This window comes from Cupressus sempervirens, chromosome 3, assembly GCF_028749045.1.
Source record: "Cupressus sempervirens isolate cs-2001-9-10 chromosome 3, ASM2874904v1, whole genome shotgun sequence".
In the NCBI taxonomy this organism is placed as follows: Eukaryota; Viridiplantae; Streptophyta; class Pinopsida; order Cupressales; family Cupressaceae; genus Cupressus; species Cupressus sempervirens.
The window spans coordinates 28,260,854-28,288,305 of NC_143120.1; the positions used below are offsets into that span (position 1 = coordinate 28,260,854).

Genomic DNA, 27,452 nt, shown 5'->3' on the forward strand with positions numbered 1-27,452 from the left:
CTGAACACCCTGTCATGTTCTGTCTTTCTAAAATACAGACCTCTGTGAAGCCACTAAAGAGCATGAACAATTTAGAGAAAAAGTGAGGAACAATTACTTTACGCAGCATGAAAAAGGGCTTGCACCATCATATTCAATGTGGCAACCATATCATTGATATGGAAATTTGAAATCAGAATCTCTCTGTGAGTTTGTGCAAATACAAACTAGCAAATTGGTTAATCAGATTGTCAACAAGATCTTCAGATGTTCCTTTTAAAAACCCTTTTGTAATGCCTTAATTAGCATTCAAATAACCTTTTCTAGATCTATTTGCATGTGTTAAATTTAAAAAACGTGAATGCCATTTATTTACAAACATAGAAATTTATTGAATTACAGTCCTTTATGTATATTGAATTGCATTTATGTTAGACGATGAAAGCAGCATTGGAAGCATCCCAACCTCAAAAGATAATTTTAGAGTACCCTCCTAAAGGCTAAAAATACAGATTAATACATTGATAAAGTGATCTGCAAGCTGCCTACAATGAAACAATACCTGTTTCATCTGTAGAACAAGTGCTTGCAATCCTATAATTAGAATGTTTTGTCTTGATAGGTCCAGAATTATTCATGCGTCTGACCCTACCAAAGTTTTTGGGGCTAAAGTTATTTGTGTTGACTTGAAAGTTTTTCCTGCTCTTGTAGCTTACAGAGCTAGCAAAAACCCTCTCATCTCCCAATTGCTTCAGAGATGATCCAGGAGTACGTCTTTCTGGATCAATATTTTCGCTAGGTTCAGAAGAGTTCAAATCAACATAAATTGTTGCTTCTGAGTTACTTTCCTCATTTTGATCCCCAACCTGAGCAAGAAAATTATTTGGATTGCTATCAGAGTTTTGACACTCATCATTAGATGTTATCTCTGTACCTGAATCAGATGTCAATAAAGTATGTATTGCATTAGAGGGTCCAAAACTAGCTCCTGGCTTATGTCCTGCTGGAAGACCCCTCAAAGCTGTAGATGTAGATAATGAGTTTCTCGACCGGTTTCCATCCGCACAAGTTGAACTAACGCTCTGAATCCCAAGAGCTTGTGCAAAAAGCCTTTGAGCAGCTCTCCCAGGAATGTTTTTACTTTGGTTTTGCCCTGTTTGATTCTGAGAATTTGTTAATTGTGATTCACTTGTTGAAGGAGGTTCAAAATCAGCCCTTGATTGATGCAATTCTTCATGCCTCACCTTGGATGCTAAGGGTATGTTTTTATCTTGTTCAACACCAACTTTAAACTGTGGGGAATTCTGGTACGAAGTATCATCTTGAAAAGTTTCTGTTGCAGAAGTATTGCTACTTCCAATTCCAAGCCTCGATGTTGATTCTATGGTACTCTTCAAAAAACCATTTGATAAAGGTAGCCCAAGAGCTTGTGCAAACATCCTCTTAGCTGCTGCTGCCGGCATATGTCCTAAACTAGCCTTTACTGGCTGCTGAACCCCACTTGCAACTTCTGTTTTATCAATCCCGCTTTTGTCTGGCAATTTCTCATCTAGATAAGGTTTGTTTGAAATCGAACTCTTATCTAACAGTTTATCATCCATGGAAGCAATCTTTGAATTCAAGATTCTTACTGGCACTCTTTCTGCTTCTTTAACAGGAAGATGTTCCGATCCATCATTTGTGAAATGTGGAGCACCAACGACATGTGGCAAATCACCAGAGTTTCTCTGCACTGCTTTCATATCTGCAGATACAACTTTTGTTTCCGCCTTCCCATTAGTGCATGAAACATCTCCATTTATGCAGTTGTTCATTATTTTAACAGCTGCAGCAGATGGCTCTTCTGAACTATCCTTCACAGCATGCTGAACATGAACTTGTCCCAGTGCACCATTCAAGCATTTATCCGGTATCTTCTTATTCACTTGTGGAGCCTCAATAATCTTAGGTATATCGGGCTTCTCACAAGATGCATCTACCATTATCCTCTTGCCTAGAGCATGAGCAATCATTCTGCGAGCAACTAATGGTACAGTTCTAGGCCTAGGAATTGCCAGCTCCTTCTGCTCATCATTTTCTTCACATGAACTTAAAGAAAAAATCCGTTCACGTGCAGCAAGGTAGGCAGCTTCCCGCTCTTCAAAAGATATGGAAGGCAACTGGTTGGCTGTCTGCTTCTGCTGCAAATCTGGAATTAAAAACACTTATCAATCATTGACCACACAAGATCAACATCATAACCATATTCTGAAATTTGCAGTTACAACTCCACGGACTTATTTCGTCCAAATACAACAAAAAATATAAATGGCATGCTCAATAATCCAAAACTACCATAAAGAGCTCTGTTCAAAGTACTTTCCCTGCTTCATAAGCTAAGAAGTTTGAGACAGCTAAAAGATGGCACTAAACCTATCCATGATTCCACAATATACTGTCAATTTATGCATGGAGGCATGGATGCAAATATTATAAAGATTGCAAAGACATAAGCACGAAACTATTGAAAACCCACAAGGTCTCAAGCTATTCATAACACAGAGAATAATGCAAGAGAAACCAGGCCAATTAACTCAATTTGTTGAAAAATTTTGTAGTACTTGTAAAAATATACAATAATTTTAATAATTGAATCACAAATATCATATATCCAGATTTATCACAGTTGCATCTGGACCGCACCACAGACATTTGTCCCTTATCTGTTCTTGACTTTGTAACAAATTATTAGACACGAAATTGACAAATGCAATAGTGTGATTAACCATTACAAATTTCAAAAGCCATTCACATGTGGCCAAGTAGCCACTCAGAAGGACTCAATTAAAATTGAAATTGACATATTAAAAGTTCTCTGTTTTTCAAACTGTGGCATTAGTAAAAAAAGGTCCGTTGACAATTTAACTGAATAATTGCCGACTAACTTATATTAGCCAGACATTTCTCATTAAATGCATCAAGTTCCTTCCTTCAAGGATCGTTTCTAGATCCTCTTTACAAGACAACTTGTCATCAAGCCATGAAGTAAGAATAACCATTCCAACAAGAAAGTGAATCTGATGGACAACATTATACTGCCAGGGACTTCCTACAGTGAGACCAATTAAACATTAGGCTGGTGAATTTCCTTTTTATTTTTTTCTACCATCTATATATTTGACTGCAGTACTTGCGTAATCCATTGATACTTTCTAATTTGCAATGAAAATTACATATTATAACTCAAGCTACACACACAATTGTCATAAAAATATTCGGATAAATTAATTGCAATTAATTTAAAATGATATAATTGTCGACCCATTTATAAGCTACTTTCTTGGTGAACCTGCAAGCATCAACTCTTGAGCCCTCCTGACTTCACAACACGTCTCATGACTTATTGGGCATAACAGACCAATGACTTTCATGAACTTTATTTAATAAATTTATTTTCTATCAGATGGTATTAAACATTTACTCCTCCAGGTTTGAGCCATAGACTTGGCAGGCACAACTACAACTTCAATTCTAATAACTCCGGCTATTGCTATGGCAAGAGGGTCCTAGAACTAGGCCACTGAAAAGAGTGAGGTTAGGCAACCTCTTTGCTTAACTTTCCTTATGAACTGAATTCTCTAGCATGCACCATGCTCAGATCTACATGATACCATCTTCAAGTTGTGCATTAAATTCCCCATAAAAATACACTAAATAGATTAACCCTATAATGACATCATATATTCATGTAAGACTTTAATATAATTCGAACTTCATGGATGAAATTCAGCGTATACTATGACTTAGCTTTTAGTAATCTATTGCCACTTCAAAAAAATGTTCCATTGAAGTGTTTACTTTACCACTCCAAACTTTTCACTAATGCAGAAAATAAAAATTGCAATTGGTTCGAATCAGTTTGACATTTGAGCAATGAAGAAAGCAGCATAAACATCTCATAACTACTCTTTGGAAAAAGAATTATGATCATAGATAGGGCTTTAATAGAGTGGATATTCTTCTTCATGCGTACTCAGCAGCTAATAAAAGGTGGTATTTGAAACTGCAACTCTAACTTTGAATATTTCTTTGGCACAAGTGTCAACAGCAAAGAGCTATCATGTACCAAACTTATATGAAAATTGGAAAGCGTGAATTACTTATAGACTTCATTCGAGCAATGACAAGACAACAATGCCATTGTGATGTCCATCATTCTGATATCTCTTTAATCCACTGCCATCATTAATAGTTGATTTCCATTGGGTGGTAGCATGGATGTCAAAAGTAATCTCAGAAATATTGGTAACAAAAATCTTTCTGTTTTGCATTGCAATGAAATAAAGTTATGCTTGGAAAAAATAAAATGTCTAACAAAGATATATACTGTAAGAATCGCAATATGTAATCAGTTTCATTTTGATTTGATTTTGCCAGGCTTATGTGAGTAGAATATATGGCTTTTATGTATACTATTCCTTCTTTGATACTGCTTCAATGCTTTGAATTGTGATCTTTTGTTAGCACGATCTATCTTTTTTCTCTCTTCTGTCATCTATTACCAATGCAAAAAATGTTCCGGTAAGGTTTATTTTACCACTCACGATTTCGCTAATACAGAAAATAAAAATTCAACTGGTTGGAATCAGTTTGACATATGAAAAATGAAGAAAGCAGTACAAACATCTCATAACTGTTCTTTCAATTATGGATTTCAATCTGACTTTTAGCTATCCAAACATTTCATCTTCAGATTTAATTTTTTTCTCCAAGTGTTTGGTGGATTTCATCCTACTCCTCCAATTTTACTATTTTCAGCCATTTTGATCAAACCTCCTAGGGCATCAATTTGGAAAGGTGGGGAATGAAATTCCCGAGTCATGAGAATGAAATTCACAAGCCGCGAAAAATTCCACTCAAGAGGGCTGGTGGTGGAGGTTTTAAGGATTGGGGAATTCACAAGGACTGAATTCCAACCTGATTTTGCATGTTCCAATTCCCAACTTGTTCACTTCAACTTCTTCAAAATAGAAGGTGAGATGATTTATATAAAATATAATATTTTACTTTTCTTTTTTTTCTTATATTTTATATAAATATTGCCTGGATGTTTAAGAGAGGTTTCAGGTTCACAGGAGTTACAATAAAGATTTTATATTTCAGGGAGTTTCTAGAAATTCTAGAGTTACCCAAATTTCAGGATTCAACACCTCCATCGGTATTATCTCCCATAACCTTTCCTAACTTTTATGGAATTGAAATTGGAACAACATCCATAAGACATATCAAGGGCATAAGCACTGGTGTGGTGGAGGGATTCAGTTCCTCTTGGGAATTGCAGAGTCTTGTTGTGAGTGTGTCCAATCAGAAGCTGTTAAGGCTATAACAAACTTGCCTGTCAATGCTGATGTTGCAAAATCAGTGGCAATAGGAGGAGGAATTGGCATTTTTAGCATGCCGTGCAAGGTTCCCGAACATATTGGTTGCTGAGGAGGCTGCAGGTGGTTTATGGAATCTTTCTGTCGGAGAAGAATACAAGAGCGTCATTGCAGTAGCAGGTGATGTAAAGGCACTTGTAGATCTTATATCTAAGTGTGCCTCTGCTGGCGATAAAATTTTCGAACATGTTGCAGGCACACTTACTAACTTGGCTGTCAATGACAAGTGCAGTATGGAAGTTGCACTAGCTGGTGGGGTTCATGCTTTAGTCATGCTTGTTTGTTCTTGCAAAGTGGAGGGTGTCCTAGAGGCAGGATGCATGAGACGAGGATGTAGTTTTGATGTTACATATCCAGAGGGAGGTGCTCAGCCAAGGGATGTTGCATCTTCTTGTTTATTGTTGTGATCAAAATAATTCTTAATTGAGAGGGAGTATTTATGGGGTCCCTGCCAAAGTCATACGTGCTTGGAATTGTAAAACTTGAGACTCTTGTTGGAAAAGAGTTTCTGTTGTGATTTCTTTTCTTGTTGATTATGAGTTCTTACTCATGTGAAATTATTAAAATTATAAGGACAGCTTCATAACTCTTTCACTTAAGAAAGATTCATAGTGAGCATCATATAGAGAGAGTCCATGATGTCATCATGTTGAGAGATTTTGTGATGGGAGTTGGAAGTCATGTTGAGAGAGTCCATAGTTGTATCAAGTTGGGAGAATCCCTGATAAAATGTTGGTTGTACAATGTAAACCTTACTAATCTGTCATGTTGATAGATTCCATCACAACATCACGTGAGTTAGTCCGTGATGAAAGTTAATTGTGATTTTTTGCAAGTTTGTCATGTTGAGAGATTCCATGAAATCACGTTGAGTGCGTCTGTGATGAAAGTTGATTGTGATTTTTTGCAAGTGTGTCATGTCGAAAGATTCCATGACAACATCACGTTGAGCAAGTCGGAGATGAAAGCAGATTGTGATTTTTACCAGTTTGTCATGTTGAGAGATTCCATGGCAACATCACGTTGAGTCCGTGATGAAAGATAGTTGTGATTTTTTGCAAGTTTGTCACGAAAGGAGATTCCATGACAACATCATGTTGAGCAAGTCCGTGATGAAGGTTGATTGTGAGTCTTTGCAGGTTTGTCATGTCAAGAGATTCCATGACAGCATCACATTGAGTGAGTCCTTGATGAAAGTTGATTGTGAATTTTACCAATTTGTCATGTTGAGAGATTTCATGACAGTGTCACATTGAGTGAGTCCGTGATGAACGCAGATTGTGATTTTTGCAGGTTTGTCATGTTGAGTGTTGATGTTTGGTAGCTTGAGCTAGTAAATCTATGAGACTTAAGTGCAAATATATATGTCTGTATGTGTGTGTGTGAGATATATATATATATAATGAATAGACATGTCCCATGAGGGACATGTCTATTCTTGATATAATCTCAATATAAAATAAGTGATCGCTACCAATTGGAAAACACATACCAAGAAGGTAGTGCTTAGTACATTTGCAGCAGATCCAAAAATCAACATGGTATCAAAGCCAGACTGCAAATGTGAGAAAATCAGAGACAGATATTTTACTAGTATCAACCGATAACATTCCTGAGTAATAACAATTCTCTAAAGTAGGAATGGCGATCGGAAAGAATAAGGATAACGGTACAAGTGGATTCTGCCTGATCACACTCAAATATTCCAAGCGGAGGGTCAATAGTGTCTATTGGAACTGTCACTTCCCGTAAGAATTGTTAACAATGATGTAAGGAAGCATCTTAGTTGTATTATTTTGAATTGAGGCAAAATCGATATACATCGAGCGGTGGTTTATATCAAGCAACATCCATAAGACATATTGTCAAGCCAACTAAGCACAGTTTGTTTCATACTATGTATTAAATAAAAAAGGCAATCGAATGTCCCACTAATCTAGTAAAGGAGATTGTTTAATATCTTGTGGTAAGCTTGTGCAATGATAACGTGGACTTCATTATGGACGTATAAAATAAATTCAAGTAAACTAAATTTTGTAAAACTAAGGTGGGCATTAGTGCAGTATGAATATATATTGAATATATAGAGTAAATGAAATATAAGACAAACATTAGACATTGTAATATTGGATTGTTATGAGGCTGCATACATGAATAGTTACATAGACGACATATCCATCAAATTTTCTAGAATATCAAAAGGGACAAGATGAACGACAATCATAAGAAATGGTTAGCATGGATGTATAAGATAATCACCACAAACCAAAGTAAGAGAAGGATTGAGGGACATATGACCAGTCAAGGTGATGTGGAGAACGGTAGCCATATTGACAATAATCAACCATTTGTTTCCAGAGAATAAGGAATTCAAGATAGACAAGAGGAGTGAGCATACTCATAGACCCAACATTGTTAGAAGAGATCTTAGAGTGATCATACAGTGGTAATTTACAAAGAAGCATATGGGGGGAATCATCAAATCTAAAGACAACAATCATCCAACCTCTAATTTATAATAACGTCAATAATCTGGTAATATCAAATCAGAACAATGATTCCATGAGACATGAGCTATGGGGAGAAATAAGGATGGTTCACAAACAAAAATAAGGTAAACTACACTATACAGAAAACTGTAGACGTTCATTGATAGGAACTTACTGTGGTGGATTGCCACTGAATTTTGTTTTATTTTTTAATACATTTGATGTACTAATATTAAAATATATGACAGAATACTGACTGTCATGAAAGTTTACTGATTGAGGAAGTAATATTGAAAGAATATGTTGAGTGCTCTAGAAGTGGAGAAGGTCGCAGGCCTTAATAATTTCAATTCTGTGTCTGGAGATATATTGAATTCCCTTAAGGCTTATTAGAATACCATTCACAATCCAAAATGATATTATTTGGCCTTAATTAAATTGATTTGTTGGAAAGAATTATAGCATCCCAAGTGATTGAAATATCTTCTGCATGGTCTTATATATGAAATCAATAAAGGGGATGAGTCTTTTTCTAAGTTGTCGATTCGGGTTCAAGGACGGATTCCGGTTCGGGGTTCAGGTTCGTGGGTTCAAGCAAAAAAAAAAATTCCCCATTTCGGTTCATGGGTGGATTCGTGAGTGTATATATATATATATACATGCAAAAAAAAAAACTCACATAGTTGTAAAAGTAAAACTAAGTCATTCCATAGTGTGAATATATCACTGTTACTTGATTATTGATCAATGCCAAATGTCGAAGATAAACATTAAATACTCACTCATTAATCTATGCTAATGTTGTAAATAAAATCATACATTGAATTACTAAAATGCAAAATGGAATTTCAAAACATAGACTACTTCATCAGATTGATAGATAATAAATTATGACTTAATAAAATTTGAAACTGTGAAACATGGTGATAAATCATAAATGACTCCATGAGTCAATGACAAATGTTTAAACATAGTTTATCAAAGATGCAAATGCCCTTCAAGGGTCAAATGGGTCATCAAAATATGAGGGATCAATGGCTTCATCCTCATCTATATCGTTGACATTTTCCTCATCATTGGAATCCAAACCAGTTCCACTAGCCCTAGATGCAGCCACATCCTCCTCCTCGTCCTCCTCAACATCTAGCAAAGCAATTCTAGATATATCTTGGATAGTCATATCCAAGTCAGAAGTCTCAGGTAGTACATCCCACAACTTCTCTGGTCCCTTCTTATATCCTGGATCCTTGCGTGATAGGAGCCGCCAGTTGTTGTGAATAAATACCAAGTCCTCTGCTTTCTTCGAACCCAACCAGTTACGCTTCACTGAGTGGATATTGGAGTATGTACTCCAATTCTGCTCAGCAGTAGAAGAGCTCGCAACCTAGAGAGACAACCAACAAATTTTAAAAAATTAGCTAAGTAATTTTACAATACAATAGGAGTTTAAGAGTGTTGATTTGACAAGCTAAGTGGCCATAAGAAAAGGAAAAAAACTTAAATACATACTTGTGACAAGATCTTAATGGCAAGAGGTTGGAGGTACATGTAACTTTCCCCATGTAAGTACCACCATCCAATGGCATCCAATCTACTTTGGTCATTGATTGCATCCGGTTCTGCATTTTTGCTTGAGACAAAATTAACAAACTCTCTCCTAACATTTGATGCCACATCAGGATCACTAAAGAGCCTGTTAAGTGCCCTCTTATACCCAGCAGCAACTTCAAGATCTCTAGATGGTGCCACTCTACCAAGAATAGCAAGTATCTCACTGCTATAATATCTAGGAGAAAGTGCATATGTCAGGAGGTGTAAAGGTGTAGTCATCTTGTTCCAACAATGTAGAACAATTTTCTCCACCTTAGTGTACAAGGTATCAGGATCCTGCTCTCTCCTCTAAATGAACTAGGATTTCAAATGATGTACATGTAAGTTAGCTTGATGTAGTGTCAATAACTTAATTAAAATCAAAAATTAAAATCTCTCAATAAACAAGGATAAAGTATTGTATAAAAATTTAAACTTACTGATTTCATTCTTTCTAGCATGGAGTCCATGGCATCATATATGTTCCCCAGACAAGGCTCATCCATGTCGGCATACCGAAGCATAGACATGATGGGCTCAATGAGTTCTAATGCATATTCCACCCTATTCCAAAAATCATCACTCAAGATCAAATCCTTTACAGTTTTGGCCTTTTCTGTATCAGCTTGCTTCCATCCACCCCATTTGTTGCTAATAACCATTTGACACAATGCCTCTTTCACCCTCACAAGTCGTCTAAGAACGATTGTGTGTGAAGCAAACCTTGTTTCAACAACCTATTACCCTATTAATTCAAATTGTAAGTTAATATGATAAGTTGATAACACAAAAATTTAAGAATATGTATTAAATTTTGTAAAGTATGACACAAAAATTAAAATGATAAATGAAGCTAAATAAAGTTTAAAATTTATCTTCAATAATTCCAAGCGGAAGAAAGTTCTGAAAATTGCTTTTGACATATGGTGGTTTGTTACAAACATTTGGATCTGCTCACCCTCCTCATACACATTTTTCATCCATTCAATTTGGCTGCCCATTGTTTTCATCACCAAGCTCAAGGTGTGCACAGTGCATGGTGTCCAAAAGATATGCTCATATCGTGCTTCTACCAAAGCACCTGCAGCCTTACAAACTTTAGCATTGTCCGTTATTACTTGGACAACATTGTCAGCTCCCATGGACTCTATGGATTCAATGAGAAGTTTGGCAATAAAATTTGCATCCTTTACTTGCTCTTCACAATCAACCGCCTTCAAAAACATTGCCCCTGAGGCAAACGGCAATCACATTTATTAATGGATGGTTTTTGCAATCTTTCCATCCATCAGAGACAATGCTCACCCCCGTTTGGATCCAAGAATCTCTTATTGGTTTGAGGAGGTTTTCTACATTCTTTCTCTCCTTATGCAACTCTTCATATCCAGGGGATCGGTAGTTTTTTTGCTCCATTACAGGACAGAATGTTCATTAAAACGTTGATACGTATCAATCTTCTATGATACGTTATACTTTATCTTCTATTTTGGTGGATTATTGTTATTACATTAAATTACATTATCAATATATTATAAATGTAAACCCCCTAGCCTCTTTTTATTCACGATATAAATATAAATATATCCAATGCGCGGATTATGAAATGATACTATTGGCAGTCCTGCAGCTGTTACTGAAGCATGTATACTCTACTGAGTTTGAGTCTGGTCAGTTTACCATAGGTTATGTCATGAAGATCCCGTCCGGAGAAGTTACCTATACAGTAGGTAAAGCTGTTTCTTTAAACGATAACCTTGTTGATGTCTGCGCTCAGATCTTGAAACTCTTAATTAAAAAAGCAAAAGATTACGATAAGGCACTGCTATCAGGTGTATTCATTCGAGGGTATCTGAAAGGTATGCAGGAAACCAAAAAGGTACCTCTTAGCGCCGATGAAATGAATGCCATAATTCTGCAATTAATGAATTCCGACATAGAGAATGCCAACATAGATGGTAGTGGTGAACCACAGGAAGTTCAGGCTCTCCAATAAGGGGATCTCACTAGATTGAATGAAACACCATAATGAGGCAACGCCCAATCTTTATGTCAGCAATTTCTCTCTTGTCATTTTCAAATGTTGTATCTAATGGGCCTCTCTTGCAGGATGCGAGTGTTTCTATTTCATCTTCATCCACATATGGGGTAGGTAGGAAGGGATGTGGTCTACTGATTGTTTGAGAGGGTGGTGTTGGTGGTTTTTGCTGACGTATCTTTTTTTGCCTTTGACACTAACCTATCAGCCTCTTGTTGTTCTTTTAACATGCCTGCTATTTGAGGAGCTGGCAACCCTTTTTTACCTCCCTCTGGGGGCCCCTCACACATGGAAATCCCCTAACCTGGTGGACCTATCAAATGATGTTTAACCCGGTAATAGGAGCTTCTATATTGGTTTTGGCAAAAATTGCATTTCCATATATACCCTCCCCCACCAACACATTGCTCAATTCTTGTTGTATACTTCCACAAAGGAGAGCCTTTATCAATTTTAAATCTTTGGGATCCCACCCCACTCACTGAACCTTGACTACTCATTCTTGGATTCTTGCAATCTATAAAAACAAATTTAAAAAAATATTTCAAAACTTATACAAAACTTGATAAAAATTTAGAACAATAAATATAAATAAAAAACTAAAAACAAACTATGAAAGAAGCAAAAGGAAGGATCAAATGCATACCTGGAACACTTGGCACTGATTATTTGAAGGACTTGAGACTCTACAAACAATCTCTACAACCTTCTCTTCAAACTTGCAAAATGGCCACACCAAAATGAGAGAGCAAAATGACAACGCAAATGAGAGATTAGATGAATGAAATGCATCTAATAGGCCTTACTTTAGGGTTTGGCAAAAAAATAATTTAAAAACATATTTTTAATGCTTTTTTGGGCCACTATTTGGCCCCACCTGTCGCGGGTCTGCTCGGATTCACCCGAGTCCACGATGGGTCCAAGCAGGGTCCGTGTTTTTCCCTACAGGTCTGCCTGGGTCCATGCCCGTAGGGCAAAACACAGACCCTGCCCGGATCCAGGCTCGAATCCAGACCCAGACCCAAGCTCCAGGGTCCGAATCTGGCAACTTAGGTCTTTTACTAAAGATGTAAGAGTAAACATAATGGACCTCAAGTGGATGATTAGTCAATTCCATAAGTATTGTATTTCATCAAAGCATACGACTTATAGTCAACCATTAATTGAAATCTTGGAGGTTCAAGTAAAAGAGCTAAATGGATAAATGGACCCTCATTGGAGCAATTTGCATTAAGGATATTAAATGAGATAAGTATCTTTTGATTATTATGTCTTGAGAACTACCTTTATTTACTTTTGTAGTCAATCTCTTATTTTTATTTCAATATGTACTATAAGAATTATTTGCCTTGACCTTTTCCTTTCTCTCAGTGATTGCTATTGTAGGAAAAGGAGTTTGATATCAAATTCAAAGGGAGTCTGCCACATTCGTCTAAAGGAGCAGATAGAGGATATGTCTCAGTTGATCCTTGAAGATCTTGATCATATCAAAATGAGAGGGAGTCTGACACATTCGTCTGAGGGAGAAGATAGAGGACATGTCTCAATTGATCCTTGAAGATCTTGATCATATCAGAATGAGAGGGAGTCTTGACTTCAGGTAAACTTTTGGTATCATGTGTGTGACTGCATGATTTAATGGGCCTACCCCCTACGTACATCATGAGAAAGTGACGACTTCCAAATGATCATCACTTATATTTGCAAAAGTTATTGAAAGGTGACGATCTTACAATAACTTAATTTTCTATTATGATGGATATCTTACAATGTCTATGCAAATCATGATAGACTATATTTTCCATGGTGGATGTTAATATGGTAAGCATTATGAGAATGCATGTGCACATACCTTATAAACATTTTTTAAGTAAATGGTGAACGTTATGCAAATTGATGTTCTGGAGGGTCATTACACAGAGTCCTTGGTGAATATCATGCGACTTGATGTTCTGGAAGGCCATTACTCACAACATTTGATGAATATCTCGCATCTCAACATTCTGGAAGGCCATTACTCAAAGAGTATTTGATGAATATCATTGATATTCTGGAAGACCAATACTCATGATATGAGATGTCATATCAAATCTTATTTGAGTATTTCGTGACTATCATTGATATTCTCGAAAACTAATACTCATGATATCAAATGTAATATCAAAACCTTGTTTGAGTACTTGGTGAATATCATGTCTTGATATTTTGCGAGACCAATACTCATGATATCAAATGTGATATCAAAATTTTATTTAGACTGTTTGGTGAATATCATGTGTTGATATTCTAGAAGACCAATACTCTTGATATCAAATGTGATATCAAAATAGTGGAGATCTTCTAATTAAAGATGTCCTTCAAATTTGTCATTCCTAATATTACCAATGGTGTAATATCTGTCGTGTGTTTATCCTCCCTAGCTAAAAGGGAGTGTTGATGTTTGGTAGCTTTAGTCAAATAAAACTATGAGACTAAAGTGCAGATATATATGTGTGTGTGTGTGTATATATATAAACTAAATAATAAATTTTATATATATATATATATATATATATATATATATATATATATATATATATATGTTGTTATTATTTTAAAGAATAGACATGTCCCATGAAGGGGCATGTCTCTTCTTGATATAATCTCAATATAAAATAAGTGATTGCTACTAATTGGAAAACACATACCAAGAAGGCAGTGCTTAGTACATTTGCAGTAGATCCAAAAATCAACATTGAGAGATTCCATGACAATATCACGTTGAGCGAGTTCGTGATGAAAGCTAATTGTGATTTTTGCAAGTTTGTCGTGTTCAAAGATTCCATGACAGCATCATGTTGAGCGAGTCTATGATGAAAGTTGATTTTGATTCTTCCAGTTGTTTCATGTTGAGTGATTCCATGAATAATGTTTTGGATCTATGATATCAGAATTTATCATTGGCATTTTTGGTTGCAACCTTGTGTGACTGCTTAACTAAAGATTTCTTGCTAAGAGGGAGTGTTGGAGATTGTAGCTATGATAGAAATCTTTATCTCTAGAAATATGGGTGTTATTATTGTTATGGTCGCTTTCAGCCGAAAAGGACATTTATGAATTAAATATAAAGACGTGTCATTCGACATGCATTGAGTCATGGAAATACGAAGAGTTGTGTATTCAAAACTGAAGAGTCATGTTTCGGGGAAATTCAAGAGACCTTTGGTTGTAATGTGTAGGATCTCTCTTTTTGTTATATATATCACTTCAAGTGAAAAGCAATGTACCACTTAAATGATATTTTGTTATGTGGTTGGGTTTTTCCCTTCAATTTTGGTAGGGTTTTCCAATGTAATTTTTGTATCTCTTGTATTTGTTTTATGTTTTCCTTACTAATTTTTATCATTTAGTTCAAGGCATTCATCCAACACCTATTTCTTGTGTTCCATTCTTTCATTAATTTGGGCCTTACTACCTTGTAACCATGCTCACTTTCCATTCTCCCTACTAACTTTTCCCATTCTTTACTTCTTTCTTCTTGTTATATATATGTGTGTGTGTGTGTGTGTGTGTGTGTGTGTGTGCCTTTGGAGAGCCTCTTGTCTCTCGATACCATGTTCTTGACTTTTGTGTTCTTCGAAATAACCCTTGCATGCTCATGTTATCTTCTGTCCATTTACCAATCCTTTGTGCTTGTTGGATTATTCCATGCCACTCTAGATGATTCTTAAGGAAGTCTCTTCCCAAATATTTTGTGTTCTCCATAGTCTTTTAACCCTTTAATGATGATATTTGTTGCCTTATCGTTTCTATCTTTCTCCTCTCGATTCGGCCTTCTTACTTGCTTTTCTATGAACTCACTTGGCGTGTTTGACAGTCCTTTCACTACTTGGGTCCATGATTTGACTTCTTCTATTTGTTTTCTGAGTTGGTTTTCTTTTAACTCCATGTTTGCCATTGCAGATTATGCTTCTTTACTTTGTAGATCATCTCTTTCACCCTTACTTTGCATCCTCCTATTGGTTTTGTTTCATCCATTGCCTACCTTAATAGAATCGGCTCATACTCCCCTATTTCCACATTAAATTGTAGCTTTTGAACCTGTTCTCTGAGCAATTTTTTTTTGCATGTTAGCTTCAATTTGCATTTGATGACTTCCTTTAACCTACTATCCTTCAAATGAATCCTTGTTTCTAAAACCTGAAGCCTCTCTTTTATGAACATCAGTTGATTTACAAACAAGTTTGGACACCATATTAAAGATGTTGAAGAGGGGTTGTGTGTGTTTGTGATTCCATTTTCTACAGCTTCTATCATGTTTCTTGCATAAGATCCCCCCTCAGGGTTTTTTGCAACCGGTGTGGAGTGGGACTCAATGATCTTACTTTCCTCTCTTTTAATTTGCCTCTACTTGTATTGCTCATTTATTTCTAGTGCTTTCAGCATAGTTCTTGGAAATATATTTGTCAGCTTCCCCCTTCTTGCATACTTAGCTTGTCAAATCTTCCTATGTCTTAGGATTCCTTTATACTGCTTTGCATTGACATACACAAATTTCTCTCTTGAGGCTTGTTTATTTTGTAAGACCTCTATGTATTTGCATACTTGAATATTGAAGCCAGGATTCCAAACCATAGTTTGAGCAACTATTAAAGGCATTCTAGAAAAGTTGAAAGCGATCAAAAAACCCTTTTGCGTTAACACACCAAACATAGGCCTCTATTCCAATTTATCTCTTTGAGACCCTTCATTTGCTTGAGCCCTACCCCATGTGATAAAGTTTGACTCTATCCCAATTTTTACTCCAACACTCATGATAATGTTAAACCCTTGTGATATAACGTCTTTTAGCAATTGCAGCTCTTACACATCCTTAATCAAATTTCTTAGCAATCTTGCAAGGACCAAAGTTCTTCATTCTTAGTTTACTGTACGTCTCTTTCGAAATCTTCCCTTAATAAACAAACCCTCACTTTGGTTCTTAATTCATAGTTATTTATAAGCATGTTCTCTATACAATCATAACAAATTTCTTCCATAGTGTCATCCACATATGACTAATAAATTTTGCATATCCCTATCTCATCCAAATATGACCAAGAAACGTGTAATATTTGCAATGTTCCAAAAGGATGCCTCCCCCAAGTGCTAGTGGCCCTGGGACGCGAACATCTTTGGGACTTGGTGACATCATCCCCAAGTCCCTAGTTGTGTCGTTTGTCAATCGTCAATTGTCTCCTGAGGCCCGACATCCCAAGGGTTGATTAGAGACCTCCCTTCACTACATTTTGACATTTTGTACTCATTTTGACGTCATGTTATTTTACTTAGTCTTTTACTTCTTAATAGTCTTATACATCTTTTCGTAACTAGCATTGTAAGTACCATATGTATAGCGTATAGTATATACTATTAGCCGCTAGGGTGGTTGTTGCGCCAAAATACCGACTTGTCAATGCCCAATACAACAACTAGACTTATAGAAGACATGAGGCTATTAAACTATAATGTGAATCCAACGAAGGAAGTTGGCCCATTGCCAAGAGTCCTCCTCCCTGTTTACCGCACTAGGTAAAGAGATCAATGCATACAGACAATGGATCAGAATAGCAGAACTTCTTATATTATTCGCATATGTCAGAGACATTACATTATGCTTATGATGATGATTACAATGATTACCCGGAGGGGTATATATACATCCCGAAGAACCTTCTCAAAGGTGTCCGTCGGCCACATATAACATGTCGGCTAAGAATAAGAACCTTCCCGATACCAACGACATACATCCTGACACGAACCTTCCCAATACTGACAACATACATCCTGACACATACCCTGTCAGCTACATAGTATTTACCGATGACATCATCCCCCCCAAAAAGAAAAGTCGTCTCCCGACAACAACACAACAAAACTCAAAACAACTAATTACATTTATTCATAAAAACAACATAGACATCATGAACCAAAAGGTTGTGTCTCAAATTGTGAAGACCGGCTGCGTCGAAACTAATACACTTGATCCATCCAAACCTTCAAATCAGCTCTAATCTGAGAATTCTCCTCCACTACTTCTTTCAGCATCAAGGTAACCTCCTAGCACTCAACTTCTTTCTGATCATAAGCCTTCTTCGCTGAGTCCTTCTCTTGCAGTGTTGCTGCCAAACGTTGTTCTGTTGCTGCTAGTTGTTGTTCTGTCTGCTACTTCCCTCGTGTACTTTCCTCAAGTTGTGCTAACAAGGTTGTCCACTCTGCTTCCCAAGCAATCTGCTGGGTGGCAAGTTGGTCAACCATCTCCTCCCAAGCCTTCTTGGTCATCTCTCAAGGTCCTGCCCAGCGTCTGCCCGTCTTCTCTCTATTAGCACCAACTCTACCGGGGACTTGCTTCGCTCAGTGATCTCTCCACCTCTGGCACACTATGCTTGCAACAGCTTTAGGTCTCATCAACTGGTCACACTTCCCACGACTGATAACCGCACCGACTAGAGGTCTAGGGGGCATCGCCCCCAGCGGGGTCGAGGGGCAGCGTCGCCAAGACCAAATCAGCACTCCAGAACCCACACAAAACTACATGGAACACACTATTTTTGTGATTTTCTGCTGATCCCACACTATTTTCTAGCAACCGCTGATGTTTTCCTTTTCCTTTGGCATCATTCCTTATGCATTTTGAACATTTTTTATTTGTCGATTTATTTATTTTTTTATTTTTTTGATTAACTCTGTCCTTACTTATCTTACATATGTATAATATTTACATATATACAATATTTACAGTCGTTCTTTTCTTAGTTGTTCATCCACGGAGGTGCATTATTTCTTTCATGGTAGACATTCAACTTCGACCTATTCATTGCGTCGACCACTTCCTTTCCGTCTAGCATCCATAGTTTTATTGCTCCGTTATCTCCCAATTCCCAAATTTGGTACGGCCCAACCCATTTCACTTGAAACTTGCTTGGTTTTATCTCATTCCGTCTGTCATACTTCAACACCAATTGTCCCGGTTAGAACTTATTCAATTTCAGGTGTCTATCATGCCATGCCTTGCACCTATTCTATGTCACCTCTGTGGCCCCTTGTGCCTGCAATCATCACTCATCAAGTTTATTTAAAGTACACGATCTCTCCATCCGGTTTTCCATATCGACCAGTTTGTTCCTGAAGCTCAGTACCATGGACTCCGTCAGCTACCCCTTCTTGCCGTCAATAACACCTCCACTCCGTACTGCTGCAACTTTTATTAAACCCTTCCTCTTTGTTTCCTATGCAAACTGTATGATGTGTTTTCCTTGTTGCCAGCACCTTTCTGCTATATCTGTGGTTCGACGTAACATTTCCTTTATACGCGGTTGTACGGTGGAATCTTTCCTTTTGTTGGTTCGTACTCTATGTTCTTTCCTTCAACTTCAGTCCCAACCGCCTTTCCTTCTTTCACTTCTCTGTATTCCTTCGGACATTCATTTCTCTTTTCTTTCTCACCTTCATTGACCCTTAACATATTACAGCTCAGAAAGAGCTCGTAATCTTCCATCTGCTAGTGGTAAAGACCGTTCACCGAATCCAAATCATCGTCTCCTTCCAACTGCAGGAGTCCCTCCTAATCTAGTTCCATACACTGCCTCCCTTCATCCTCCTCTTCGAAATCTAATGACAGAGCTTCTTCTCCTACCATTTGGGTGTGTAAATCAATGATGAATTTCTGCCCTTTCCTTTCAAGTGAGAGTGTTTTTCTTCCAGTCGTGTTTAACTTTGGCTTGTATGAGCCACCCTTGGCCCAAGATGGCATCGTACCCTCTCCTCTTCAGCAGGATTACGACAAAGTCAAGCAGGCATGGCTATGTTCCAAGTGTCCTCGGGTAACACATTGACACTAGACCCTCGTCCACAATCGTGTTTGTCAAAACAGTCCCCAGAATTCCCATTTCGACGGCTGCTAGATGTCGTCCAAATGAGAGGGCTAGCAGCATCAGATCTTCTACACTTGCGCCACCTTCTTTCTCCATTCCTTGTTCTGCTAGTAACTTAGCAGTTGGAGCAATGTTCGTGAGTTGTGTACGAAGTTGAGGCATAGTGAGCAATAGATCATTTATTTGACGGGTAACTCGGTTTGTAATATTTGTCGTACGATGTTCTGTTCGGCGCAGTTCCGTGCGGAGGTACTAGTGGTGTCCTTCAAGTGTGCCTTCTCTGTCTGGCCCGTGCTTCCTCCAATCTCTTCTTTTCTTTCATTGGGCCGGGGTATACTTTCGCTTGCTTTCGTGTGATAGCCAAAACTTCCTCTTCGTCCGTCCCGACGGTGATCAAATTTACTCCCGACTTCCGGCACTTAGCATCTTCATGATCACCGAGTCCACACAATCTGCATAACAATTTTGGTGTGTTTGTTGTTGTACAGTCACGAGCAAAGTGGCCCCACAAATGACATGCTCGACATTGAACTATGGCTCGATCATTCGCATCATAATGAATTCGACTCCTACTGCCATTATTATTGTTGCCACTGTTGTTGTTTTGACCTCGTCAATTATTTCTGTATCCTCCTGACATGGCACCCTCCATGCTGGTGTTCCCACTCCTTCCTGATGCAGAAGCCTCCTGTATCAGGAACACTTGCTGAGGACCTCGTGTTTTAAGATTGAAAGGGCATTCCTTAGTGGAATGCCCCATGATTTGGCAAATTTCGCAAAATTGATCCTTCGAACAGGATCCCTTCGTATGGCCTTCTTTCTTGCACTCGGTGCACCACAACTCATTTCCCATGGTCTCCTTCTACATGTTCTTGAATTCTTTCATCATCCGAATCATATCCTTTTGGAGGGCACGGACCTTCTTGCTGCCCTTTTTGTCATCGTTGCTTTCTTCTTCTGAAGACGCATCATCATCGGACTCAGATGAACTACTCTTCTTTTTCTTTTTCGTCTTCTGCTTGCTTTCTAAATTCATCGCTCGATTGTATGCTTCCGTGTATGACGATGACGGCACAATCTTCATCTTCTTCCGCAAATTCAGGTGTAAGCCTTCAATGAACCATCTTTTTTGCAGTCCATCTGCCAACTTATTTTCCATTTTATTAATCATATCTTTTAATTTCCTCACATAGACTCGGACCGTTTCATTTTTCCCTTGTCTTGTATTGTATATCTCCGCTACAATTTCGTTGTCGTCACTTAAAAATTGAAATTCTATAATGAATTCCTTTTTTATGTTGTCTCAATTGTTTAGCTTCTGGGGATCTGTATCGGCAAACCAGTCAATTGCAACACCCCATAGAGTGGCGGGGAACTACCCGACCCATTCGTTTGTATCTGTTATGCCATTTGCTCTCCAAATTGTTTCACATGTTTTACAATGTCGGATTGGATGAGCTGCTCCATCACCATCAAATTTTGGCAATTTTTCTTTTGGTCCTGCCATTACTACTGGATGTGTAGGAACACTGACATTTTGTATTCTGGCACCAACGCTTTATATCCCGATGCCAACACTTTGTACTCCGTCACCAATGCTTTGTATCCTGACGCCAACGCTTTGTATCCCGACGCCAATGCTTTGTACTCCAGCACCAACGCTTTGTATCCTGATACCAACGCTTTGTACTCTGGCACCTACGACAGCTTTGCTTTTTGGTAAGAAGGTTCTCCGTTAAGCGAATTTGTCCGTTCTGGAAGTGTATCGTGGATGAAGAGTTCACTCCACGCTCGTGCTCCCTCGGTACTCCGAGTCGGGCGAGTCAATTCCCTTCCGTCTGGATCCTCTTCCCTCAGCGAATACAGGCTCAAAAATTCTTCCTTTGCTTCTTCCACCAATTCCACCCACTGTCGAGTCTCTTCCAACAATTCTTTAGAGCTTCAGTGTCCGTCGACAATCTTTTGAAACCTCCTACGTTCGGCTTTTTGTGCCAAGATTAAGTTTTCTTGCGCAGTATGTATTCCATCTTTTCCCTTTATCTTATTTCGATCCTTGTTAAGCTGATTTGGCATTGATCTTCATTCCTCCCTCCTTGCAAGTTCATGGGGCAACGGCGCCAAATGTTTACCGTACTAGGTAAAGAGATCAATGCGTACAGACAATGGATCAGAATAGCAGAACTTCTTATATTATTCGCATATGTCAGAGACATTACATTATGCTTATGATGATGATTACAATGATTACAATGATATATACATCCCAAAGAACCTTCTCAAAGGTGTCCGTCGGCCACATATAACATGTCGGCTAAGAATAAGAACCTTCCCGATACCGACAACATACATCCTCACACAAACCTTCTCGATACCGATGACATACATCCTGACATGAACCCTCCCGATAGCAACGACATACATCTTGACACAAACCTTCCAAATACCGACAACATACATCCTGACACATGCCCTATCGGCTACACAGCACAGTATTTACCGACGACACTCCCAACATAACTCGTTGCGACCTACAAAGGTCTGAACCTGGACCAAGCTCTAATACCAATTGTTAACCGCTAGGGTTGCCATTGCACCAAAAATCGACTTGTCAATGCCCAATACAAACGCTAGGCTTATAGAAGACACAGGAGGTTGTTAAACCATGTCATGAATCTAACGAGGGACATTGACCAACTGCCAAAATATACACCCCATCCTACTGCCCCCAAATTGAGACCCCTTTGTCCCCTCATCTTGGAAACCAATCCACTTATTTTGGCCTCCCCCTATCCCAACAATGGTGTCACTATGCATATTTAAAAAACCTATCAACTACTAAAAAGAAATTCATTTCTTTCCTGAGTTATTGGCAATCCTAACACGAAATCCATGCTAATATCCTTACATAGTTTCTTTGGAAATGATAATGGTTTATATTAGACTACTTCCCTCAAATACTTTGATAAACTCTTGTTTTGCAAATTACGTTTTATATCCTTGTATATTTGCAGCCAAAAAATGTTTACTTACCAACATCAATGTCTTGCGAATTTTTTCAATCCCAAAAAAACATGTTGATCTCCTGCTATGTTTCTTTTCTAATAAATTTACCCTAGTTGAACTCTTAGTCATATGCAACTGGTTCCTTTTAATAACAAATTATCTCGAATAAAATATTCCTACCATCTAGAATTTTATATCAACTTACTAATAGCTTACGTCTTTTATGCCCCATGAAAATCAGCATCAACCACATACAAGTTCTTGAATTCAGCAAAACCAACAACTTGAATTCTCATTTCCATCAGAAAATTATGCCTTCTACTCTAATTTAGCTAATTTATTTGATTTACCACTTCTATGTTTCAACAAAAGAGAATGAAGTTTTGAAATGTCAACCCTTTTGACATGCTTTTGATAAGCTAAACTAGTCAATTATTGCAATGCTTGTTGATTGGTATAAAAACCAAATTCTTTTGACAAATAATGCCTCTGTTTCTTCAGGCGCTTTGCACAATTGCATAGAATTCCTGATCGTGAACTGTACTATATTTTGGCACCATCAACTTCTCATTTAACTAAGAAATAGATCTCCCTTCTTGACTCAAAAAATTCCAATTTCAGTTCCAATAGCACTATAATCTATTTGAAATGACTTAATTAGATCTGGCAAGGCTAACACAAGTTCTTGTGTCACTTTTTTCTGCCACAGTTACAAACTTATATCAACGGGCAACTATATATTTTATTTTTTTTCTACCAAATAAGAAATTATGTTTTCTAACAAACATTACTTAGTTTCGGCAGCATTTCTTTTCCTCTCTGCTGTTAGCTTATCTTTCCCTTGAAACAGTAACTTCCAAGTGCCAAGCAAGAAAAAAAGTTTTTTAAATTCCCAAAACGCAAGGTTTAGTCCCTTAGGTGCGCCATATTATTATCTCTGATAGATATGCTATGATCCATATTGGAGATGGACAATATTCCTCCTCAAACAGTGGGCAAAGAAATTTTGGATGAAATTTATTTTGAATGCTGCAGTGTTTGATTATTGCATTTCTTTTCAAGCATAGAATGCACCTTTATTAACCATTCATAAGAGCCCCTAAATCACGATAGTTATTCTCTCTACAAGTGGGAACAAGTGCAGAAATACAGTAACTTGGAAATGATAAACTGTGTAAATTACAAAGAAGTTTCTTGCATTAGTTTTAAAAAATTTAATTAAACAAGACCTCTTCTTTCTAGTTTGGTTAATGTGTATGATAAAAGTAAAAAGCCTTGCTGATGTAAAGGGAAAAATATACCAACCAATAAATCTGCTAGCTGACAATATCAATAAACTTATTTGTTTTAAGAAGTGTCTTAACTATTGATGATACAATTTAAACATACCTGGTAATGCTATTTTCCGCTTAAGTAACTGACAAGCAGCTTGTTGACTTTGTGTTTCTCCATATTGCCACTCCAAAATATCACTCACCAAGATAGCAGGTCTGTGAAGTTTTGACGACAAATAGTTTTGACATACATTACTGATAATGATCATTCCAAAACTATGAAGATACATACAAAATCAATGCTCGAATATCTGCAATAGCTTATAAAATTGTCATCTCATTTGCTATATGATAAATATTTATTTGCTTCAAAAATCAAACATGCAAATCCATGTTCCCAATGACAGTACGACTGTACTTCTAAAACAGTTACAAAGACCACTCCTTGAACAAGATGGCTCTCTTTATACCTCCAGTAAACCAGACTATTTATAGTACTAAACACATTTAATCTGAAACATTCAGTTACGAATAATGTGCGACTCCCTTGAAACCTCCTCATATACATTACCATTCTACCATGCTACTTGAGATACTAAAACATATTTATGTAGAACCTTCCAATTATAATGAATTTGTTAATAGATGTATTTATATAAAACCCACAAAGTCACATCCATAAAATTTACAGGGTTCGCACACATATGTTTCCTTTTTAAAACCAACCTGCTGTGCATCAAAATCTATAAGATGTAAATTGGAAAGAGAAACTTTCAGCTCCATTAAATTAACCATACATGAACAGTAAATGTCGAAAACATCGAAATTGCTGACCATATATGTCACTTGGCTTATTTTTACATACATGGAGGAATCTTGGCATCGTTCTACAATAAGATGACGGTCGTCACCTTCTCCCACAGATTCATGAGCTAAACTGCCAATGCAAAAGTAGGTGTAACTGTGTAAGGATTAACTTCATGGGATAAAAGTTTCACAACAAAAGAAGGCATGTCATATGCAGAATAATTAGAAAAACTATTGTATGCTCAGAAACCCAAATTACTGCAATTCATTCATGCACGATATTTCTACTGAGGAATAGGAATAATCCAAAAACAGATAAGCATTCTTGATTCTAAACATGCAATCTCTCAATAAACAAAAAATATTCAGAATATGCATATATTGAATTTACTGATAGCAAGTTTGAAAACATTTTGCCACTCCAAAATATATTAAAGTTAATAATAGAAAAATATATACCCAAATATTTCAGCAAGCCTATGAAGAAGCATTCTGTGGTAGGAAATCATAGGCTCAAGCTCCAATATATCTTCTAAACTGCAAAACCAAGTACAGATCAATTCAAGACAGATGATAAACTAGATATACCAGCAATTAATAAACGAGATAACCTATTCAGAATTATCCGAGAATTAGTGCCTTGATTTATTTTACATTCGGAACATTTGCATTTTATGAAACACCCAGAGTGAAATTTTGTTGTAGACTGCACAACATTATAAAAAAACACAAATATCGCAGTACGTGTGCTTTAAAGAAACTATGAAAAGCTGAAGTGTGGCTGAAAACAAAACACAGGCTTCAAGTAATTATATGACCACTTAAATGTAGCAAAAAAACATTTATTATTACTTTTACTCATGAAAAGCTGAGCTCCTCATGTTTCCCTACCATCACAAAAACAAACCAGTTATGGGTCAGGAGTGGGCACTAGTCTGCACTATTAATCTAATAACAGCAATCTATTTAGAAAGGCTACTGATTCAAGTTTAGTAGCCTCCAAAGAAAATAGACAATTCAAATATAATCAAGCATCTCCTCCATGGAGATATGTTACGATCATCGAACAACTTGCAAGACGTGGTTTTACTTTGGAGTTGTAGTCACTGGGGGGAGGCAACATAAAAGCTAGTATGGTTTACTAAAAGACCACTTGTGCTATGACTAACCATGGAATTAGAGCTTTGGGAAAAATTCAAGTACAAGGCCAAATTCATGAACATGTAAATGAGAAGGTTTTAGGGTGAAAAACTTTGAAGGACGACTTAATGGGAACAATGTAGGAATATGAGCAATCGCAATCATTTAAGGATTAATATTATTGACTATCAAGAGATATTTTCTCATCACTAACGGATAGATCAAATCTATGAGATAAACATTCTAAGGTGGTGCCAATTCGTCTTCAGCTAGTCAGATCATCCCAAGTGTCCTAGTGGGAGAGATAAGATAATATAATGATATTAATGTCCAACAAAAGACCAAAGAGAGGTCTATGAGACTGAAAGATTACAACAGTGAGGCTGACACCAGCAGGAGCACACAAATGTGTCTGAAAATAAGTGAATACAACCAAAGAAATAGCAACGAAGAACAGAGACAGAGAAAGCACTAGGAGGCTTTCTTGGGCAAAAAGAAATCAGTCACGGAATGATACACATGCTGATGTGTAGAGGTACTGCATTGTCTCCGGCCAGTCACAGAGGAGTGTCTCTGGTGCAAATAACCAGAGCGGGATCTGACACATATGGAAAGCCCATTAGGTCGAATAGAGCTAGAGGGCCTTTTCACACCATGCAAAGGGGAAAATGGTGTAAAAAAAGCAGTAATGAGCTTAGTAGACGAATGCCCAGGTGGAAGCAGTGTTTGGATCGTGCTATCACAGAGCATGGTGGCCTTACGAAGATACAGTGCAAGGCATCTCTGATCATAATAGCTGAAGAAGTCATAGAGAGAGAAGCACTCCCAGAACAGACAAAAGAATCTCCCCCTGATCTCATAATAAATAGGGCATCGAAAAAGAAAATGAGCCTCATTCTCCACCTCCCCTAAACTACAGAGCATACAGATCCGCTCCCATTGTCAATATGATGATCAGTCTGAGCCCGAAAATAGTGAGAACCAACTTTGAAAGAACCTAAAGGGATCCGCAGGGCATGAGACCAACACTATGAGAGATAGCTAGGATAGGCAATAATCCCATCAAAAATCTCCAAAAAGTGCGCCGCATAAAAAGACATCCATGGGCGTAACCTGTCAAGAGGGTTAACCCAGGTAGTAGTAATGTAACATCTATAAATATCAAGACGAACATGCTCATTTAACTCCTACCGAGAAGGGAGAAGATGAACCGGGGCATCCAATGAAAACTTAAAAGGGGGGAGACGATCAATGTGTCAATCCCAATCGAACTCAACAAAGAAGAAACCTATACATACCAACATCGCACGCGAGAACCAGACTCAGTAGCCACAGTGGAAACAGAAGAGCAATAAGCTAAATAGGAGTAGCAGTCCCGATCCCTAGCAGTATCCGCAAACCCACAAAGGCAATGAAGGAACCAAACCAAGTCAAAAATGGTCGTGAGTCTAAAAGGATGAGCACCAAACTCAACAAGAATGACACTGTGAGGAGTGAACCTGTGACATCTGATAATGCGCCTCAAGAACAAAGTCTAAACTCGCTCAATCGAGGCCCAATCAGAGCTAAGAAGAGAAGGGCCCCAAACCACAAAACCATAAAGAATAGTCGGCCAAACAAGAGCATCTAAGAGAGATAGCTTAGACGAGGTATCCTGGAAGTGATGTCTGAAGCATTGTTTCTCAAGCAAAGCAAGAGAACCCATACCCTTATTAACTCTGGGCTAAATAGCTAGTCTCATACTAAACCACGAACCGGAAAACATAACCCCTAGATATGTGTAGGATGAAGTGATCTCAATCTCCTGACCCTAAAATATGAAGTGA

At 37.6% G+C, this 27,452-nt stretch overlaps 2 protein-coding genes across 3 annotated transcripts in view; both read right to left on the reverse strand.

Moving 5' to 3' along the window:
* Window positions 1–326: 326 nt before the first annotated feature.
* LOC149564602 (uncharacterized) overlaps window positions 327–27,452 on the reverse strand; it is a 77,433-nt gene continuing 50,307 nt past the window's right edge. For both annotated transcript variants that reach the window (XM_089818151.1, XM_089818150.1), the window contains 4 exons: window positions 24,946–25,023; window positions 24,545–24,616; window positions 23,795–23,895; window positions 327–2,167 (listed from right to left, as the gene is read on the reverse strand). In XM_089818151.1, coding sequence (XP_089674277.1) covers window positions 525–2,167; window positions 23,795–23,895; window positions 24,545–24,616; window positions 24,946–25,023 — 1,894 coding nt within the window. In that variant the 3' untranslated portion in view covers window positions 327–524. The remainder of the gene's footprint in view (window positions 2,168–23,794; window positions 23,896–24,544; window positions 24,617–24,945; window positions 25,024–27,452) is intronic.
* LOC149564603 (uncharacterized) lies at window positions 8,883–9,813 on the reverse strand. Its single transcript, XM_089823323.1, has 2 exons — window positions 9,395–9,813; window positions 8,883–9,269 (listed from the first exon to the last, which is right to left on the reverse strand). Exons 1-2 carry the CDS (start codon window positions 9,713–9,715, stop codon window positions 8,883–8,885), a joined length of 708 nt encoding a protein of 235 aa, XP_089679449.1. The 5' UTR covers window positions 9,716–9,813.